The sequence below is a fragment of the Montipora capricornis genome, chromosome 3 (assembly GCF_036669925.1).
Source record: "Montipora capricornis isolate CH-2021 chromosome 3, ASM3666992v2, whole genome shotgun sequence".
Lineage (NCBI taxonomy): Eukaryota > Metazoa > Cnidaria > Anthozoa > Scleractinia > Acroporidae > Montipora > Montipora capricornis.
In genome coordinates, this window is record NC_090885.1 from 37,628,279 (window position 1) to 37,634,943 (window position 6,665).

Below are 6,665 nucleotides of genomic sequence, written 5' to 3' on the forward strand. Positions count from 1 at the left end.
CTAGTATAAAACCCCGTAGCGTCCAAGTCCCAAGAGACAGCAAGTGTTCTCAAGCGGCTGTACGGGTAAACAGACAAACAAAGTTATTAGTGATTGAACGTCAGGGCAAGAAGCGAGGTTCTGTGGCACTTGTAAGATTGTTTCCTTTGGCGTCAAGATGTAGCTCTGGTAGGCATCGGATCTCCAGCGACCAAGGACTTTAATCAGCCAATCAGGTAGACCAGCGGCACCAGCCGTAGTTGCGGCTCCAATGCGGAAGCTGTGGGAAGCATAGTGGGTGCTGTTCACACCACAGACGTGTAGGAGGGCTCGTAGATTACTGGTAGGGGAGGAACAGGTGAGGTAACGGCCATCGCAAAACTGGAAGAGGGGCTGGGCAGGTCCTTGTGTTGATGTTTGGAGCATGTAATCTCTGAGAGCGGTGACAGCGCAGACCGTTGAGTTTGATTTGGCAATAATGAGCTTGGCTGATTCCCGGAAAGGGTCGGTTTTGGACTTCTTAATAGTAACTTCTAATGAGGAAGGCCGAAAAATAGATGGCTGAAACGTTATGTCCGACCTTGACATATGGGAGGTGATGTCAAAGGTACAACTGCAAGTGAATTCACTGCAGCGAAGGAAACCAAAAAAAGCCAAAGTGAAGGCCGCCCACAGCATGGATGAGTCGGGATCAAGGGAGTGGCGTGGTTTTAATTTGTCATGAACACTATGTAGGATAGAGATTGTAATGGGAAGGCGGGTTCGCTTAGGAGTACCGAGGGACGTCTTAATTCCGCGAAGCGTCTTGTAAAGGAGCGGCATAGAGGCGAAATCCAGGGAATAGCCAAACTCAACATGCAAATTTTTAACTGCTGCCAGGTAGACCCTAATAGTACCATGGGAAACTGAAGATGACAGGTGTGTTACAAAATGAATCAAAGTTGTTTCGCGGGCAGGCAACAAGGGGTACCCCGGCGACACTAAGCGATGACCAAGGCAAAAACGGATAAATTGACGTTCCCCAGCGGAATAAGATCGACAGGTTGAGGTGGCAATAGACTTGAAAATGAAATTGGCCGCTTGCATGGTTAGACCCTCAGCAGGTAAGCAGGGATGGGATAGGGAGTAGGCGATGCATCTGGCGCGAGGAGGCGGAACTGGGACACCTGGAAGCGAGAGAGACTATCAGCAATGCTGTTGTATAGCCCGGGGACATGTTTGGCAGTAAAGGTAAAGTTGTATTTTAAGGTTTGGAAAGTAATAAGACGGATAAGGTTCATGACACGAGGGATCCTTGAGCTCTTAGAGGATAGTATAGCAACCACAGCCTGATTGTCGCAATGGAAGCAAATTCTACGGTTTGCCCAAAGGGGGCCCCACACCATGCACGCCAAATAGATAGGGAAAAGCTCCTGCCATGTAATGCTGATGCCCATAGAAGTGTTCAGGGAGTGTTCAGGGAGCCATCCACCCTGGAACCAAAGGTTATTGAAAAATGCCCCATAGCGAATGGCGCGGGATGCATCGGTGAACAAGTGAATTTGTGGTGAGGGTTCAGAGTAGGGGGGAAGGAAAAGGCTTTCCCCATTCCAGTGGGAGAGGAAAAGTTGCCACATGACAACATCCTTACGAAAGTCGTTGTTGAGAAAAATAACCTGTCCCGGGTGGTTATGGCCCTTGGTCAGTTGAATAATGCGCTGTAGAAAGGCGCGACCCGGGGAAATGACACGGCAGGCAAACTGCAAGGTCCCAATAAGGGACTGCACTTCCCTTAAGTAACAAGAACGTTTGTGTGATCAACTAGAAAGCATGGCCCTTGCTTTGAGAAGCTTATCCCCTGGGAGACGGGCCTGCATGAGTACCGAATCCAGGGTTATCCCCATAAACTCGAGTGTGGTTGAGGGACGGAAAGTTTTCTTGGGAGCTATCGGGATATTTAATTCCTCAAAGAGGGTCAGCACTTGGCAGAGGGCAGTGGTACAATGGGATGCGGGGGGAGGTTGAACTAGGAAAAAATCATCCAGAATGTGAATGACAGAGTGAATATTAAGGTGATGTTTTACCAACCATTCCAGGGCGTCAGACAACTGGTTGAAGAGGAATGGGGCGCTACGGAGACCAAAGGGAAGGACTTTGTCAAAATAGTACCGGCCCTGCCAAGACATGCCCAGGAGTTCCCAGTCTTGTGGGTGGACTGGGATGATGCGAAAAGTGGACTGAATGTCGGTCTTTGTCATAAAGGAGCCCGGGCCATGCTTAAGTAATAAGGATATTGCGTCATCCACTCGTATATATTGAAGGGTGAATTCTTCAATGGGGATGTTTGCATTTATGCTGTCAGGGGACCCTTTGGGATGGGAGAGATGGAAGATTGTACGCCACTTATTGGAGTCCTTTTTTGGGACTAGACCGAGGGGGTGAATTTGAAAATTGGGAAAAGGGGAAACTTCAAAGGGGCCTGCCACCCTACCAAGTGTTACTTCGTCCAGCAGGTTCTTTGCCTGGGAAACCGGTTGCCCTTGCAGCCTACCCGGAAACCGAAGCTGAGACCATGACATAGAAAATTAACAAATTGTTTATCTGGGTGAGTCTGAAGAAGAGTGTGGAGGAGTGACACGTTGACAGGGGTGACTGGTATTTGACTCTTGACGACTTTATCGGTTTGATGACTTTTTATCACTAAAGCTTCGAGACTTTGCAGGGGGCTCGTTGTGGCTGGAGGCTGGGTGTTCCCCATTGCAGGTTTTGCAGTGATGGCTGAAGGGGCAGGGATCTTGGCTGCATCGGAGGCCTCGGTTGTAGTTATTGCAAACCCCGCGTTGGACTGAGGTTGGCCTAAGGGCAGGAAGGGAGCACCCATGAGACAAATGGTCCTCACTCCCACAAATGGTACAGCAAGATTTTGCCTGTCTTGTGAATTTCAGCAGGTACAGTTGAATATCCCGTTCCCCCCAATTAAGTGAAGGTGAGCAGGCCGCTTTCCTGCGGAAATCTATATCGTAAGAAAGCCAGGCGAAACCAGCAAATTTGCGGTGCGCAGACCGGATAATCTCCTGGTAGGCGAACATTTCAACAGCCCTGTGGGGAAATGAGGTAAGGAGGACTGTACAGTAAACTGCGAACGCGGACAACCACCTGTCAATCGTGTCAATGTACGTCTCTTTCTTACGGGAGAGGGTAGGGATATTGACATGTTTACCCTCAAATTGTATCGAAATCCCGGGGAGATCGTGATCAACAAGGGAGGAGTTTTCTGGCAGCAGGGAATCAAACTCAGGGATCGGCAGATTCGTCCTGCACAACGGAGATTTCCTCTGGGTCGGGTCGTGAGGGAGTTTGTGCAGGCTGAACCGTAGAACTTGTGTTTGCACGGGCCCTTTTGGGAGCAGGCTGGTGTTGATCGGAGCGTCGTCTTCGTGGGGGATTTTCCCTCCTTTCAGGTATTTGAGAGACGCCAGTTGGGATAGAATTCAACCGCTCAAGGAGATTTTCACGGGACCCAGTAATGGGCAAGTTGTTTTGAGCCAATAGAAGGCGGAGCACTTCGTTGGACAAGGTCGAAGAATCCATAGAAAAATAACCTCTGAAAATTTGGTATTGCTGCACGCAACGAAGGCAGAAATGAAATGCCTTTGGATTACAGGACGCATGGTATAAAAGAGGCCACCACGTGATAGTGGCGGGGCACGGAGGCCGAGGGCTCAAAGGTTATCGCTCCTAAACATTAACTTTAATTTTATACTAAAATAACACTAATTAATAGAGCACAGCTTTGGAGTTCATCACAGGGGCCTTGCAACTAAACTCTTATTATCACATACAAGATCAACACAGACACGGGATACAAATTACGTAATAAAAAAAGAGTTTTGAGTTGATTAGGTTACTTGTAATGACCGTAAGAAGAAATAGAAAAACGATTAGACTCTCTTATAAAGTACTTGACACAAGAGAAAATTTCAACGTTTTAATTATTTGACAAGTCAGAAGAGCCAAACAGAACAATTAAGTTCAACTTTTTACTGTTCAGTTCATTTAAACCAGTGATCAAAAGCTGTACGAGCAGCAGCAGTAAGGAAAGCAGGTCTGAGGGCAGCATAATTAGGACATTGCAAAAAGGCCCAAGTTATAAAGTCTCATTATCAAAACTGCCGCTACAAATAGGTTGAATTATCAGTGGTCTTAGACAATAGAAATTGGTTTTAGCACGCTTAATGTGTGTCTGGGAGCACACTTCATTAGCAAATTATTTTGTTTCATGGAACACACTAAAACAACAAAGCGTGAGCAGTCGAACAAAGAAGCGTGTTAACCTTTGAAAACAAGTGTGCCAAATGACGCAACACACTAGCGCGAGCGCTTACTAAGTGTGCTCATTTAACTCGCTTAATGAAGAGCATCGGGAAAGGATGTACTGGAAAATACGCCATTTAATGACAAGAGAACCTAAAAAAAATATTGTTTACAAACCCAAGAATTATTGTCCAAACTTGCCAAAGACTTGTCGGAATTCACCTCACACTGCACTAACCGACTAGTGAAAACTTCTGCCGTCTTCCGACAAAAAATCCGCTAGTGTGCGGGCCGTCTTTGCATGTCATTTGCACCGGCAAAAAAAAAAAAAACCTTTTAAATTGTACGGGGATAAAGATCAGAAATGCATCTCTAACAGTCAACTGAAAGATAGTTCTTATTTGTGACCATCCACGGGAAAACCAACAAAAAGGTGATGACACACGGGCACGCGTGCATGACACGGCACGCTGAGCGTGACATACAACACGCCATATGTGCATATTTAATGAGTAGCACAATAGATGTCACGGTGGCTTTTGTTGTGCACACTGAGACACTCCAAACCTTTTGTTTAGCGTGGCGTGTTGCGTGTCAGATGCGTGCCAAAACAGGCACCGTAAAATTGCAAAAGTAATGCAAACGAAATTCGTCCTTTGTTCTCGCGAATTTTCCACGAAAAGTGATCGAATTTTCGAACGATTTTTCGTATTTTCGTATTCTGTAGAAAATTGTGATTTCAAACCTCGTACTGTATGGCCGGAGCTTATATATAAGCCCAACGTTGATCTATCCAAAAAGGTTTCAATGTCAAGGGCAATCGACGCCAGCAAAGCACACCACGATTATTTCGCATTTTTGGTTCGAATGGAGCGATAATAGTTTTAGTGACCCCCTTCAGTGACCCGCGATACTCACGATTGGTCACCATTGTGCCCATTGACCAATCGCGGGTCACTAAGTGATCTTGCAATGGTTTGGATAAAGAGAGTTGTGAACAAAGCATCATTCGATGGCTCTCGAAGCAAATGTTTGCAGAGTTTGGCGGCTCTTAAATCCTTCGAAATGTACAAGAGGCTCGAATAAAGAAGACGAATGGGTAGCGGAGGAATTTCGGGCAATCGAAGCCTTGGGAACGAATTTATGGCCTTTTTCCTTCAATGATTCCGTTCAGCAGCTTCGTCTCGGTGCCCAACCTTGGGAAAGAAGAGGAGCTAAAAACCACCTAAATCGCACCTAAATCTAAATCAACCCAGAAACCGTACCAGAATCAAATAAATATGAGACTGAAGCAAGGTAATGTGTTTTTTATTTTAAGTCGTCAATAATTTTTAGAACTTTGAGGAAAACCGTTTTACCCATGCAAATCCTTACCGTAAACAACAGCGTATAAGCCGCACCTTTTTGCTCAAAAATTTCAGATCAAATTGGGGATGTGGCTTATCTGCGAGAACATCTAGACACCATGCCGTAAATGTGCATAAATTAACAAGTTTAGCGAAAATTCTTAAGTCTGTATAGACCTGTACAGCGAATTAATAAGAACTTCATAAAACAATACCACATTACGCATTGATCATTGCTTTTGCGAGTTTGGTGGCTCCTAAAAGAGCCGTTTTGGTTTGAGCTTACACAATGATTAAACCTTCTTCTTTAAAAGCTATTTTAACCGGTCTAACATTGCCTTTCTTGAGCAGGTGAAGTGGGCAGGGAATCTCCATTCCACCACAAAGTTGTTTACAATGTCGACACTTCGACAGAAATCGATCCACCACGAGCGGGAATGCCTGGTTACTAAGCTAAAATGAACCGGAACGTTCGTCAGGTGTTGTTGCATGTTAATTCTAATGAGAAATGGACAGGAATGAAAAATACTGGATTAAAAACCCGGGGGGGGGGGGTACTCCCTTATAAGGGCTTAATGGGGACGTGCGGCTAGCCAGGGTATGTTTTTCGGGAGTTTTGTCTTGAACAGGGTATCGAATTTATCATTTTTTGTCTTAATCAGGGTATCGATTTATCAATTTTTGTCTTAAACTGGGTTAAATGTCTTAAACAGGGTATCAAAAATCGGAATTCTGTCTTAAAATGGGTAGGAAAATCAGCGATATTTGTCTTAAACAGGGTCAGGGTATGAGGGGCCGCGCCGCACCTCCCCAACCAGGGATACATCGAGTACCCCCCCCCGGATTAAAAATGCCAGAGAAAGATCAAATTTATGTCCTAGTCGGATTTTCATACTATTAACAAGTCAAAAGTGCAAAAAACTTGAAGAAACAGTGCATTTACATGTAAGACACCTTTGTCAACACTCCACTTTTGATTTATTTTAATTTCTTTCAATTTTTTTTGCCCAAAATCTAAGTTGCTAAACTCGGGGTGCGGCTTATCTG

General features: G+C 45.3%; 1 protein-coding gene across 1 annotated transcript; it reads right to left on the reverse strand.

Annotated features, from left to right (window-relative positions):
* LOC138040182 (uncharacterized) lies at positions 1–801 on the reverse strand. Its single transcript, XM_068885956.1, has one exon. The coding sequence runs from the start codon at positions 799–801 to the stop codon at positions 1–3; it is 801 nt and encodes a 266-aa protein (XP_068742057.1).
* Between the last annotated feature and the right edge of the window lie 5,864 nt (positions 802–6,665).

What these genes read in the sequence shown, in the direction of transcription:
- LOC138040182 (XM_068885956.1), bottom strand. Translation starts at nt 801, where the DNA reads ATGCCGCTCCTTTACAAGACGCTTCGCGGAATTAAGACGTCCCTCGGT.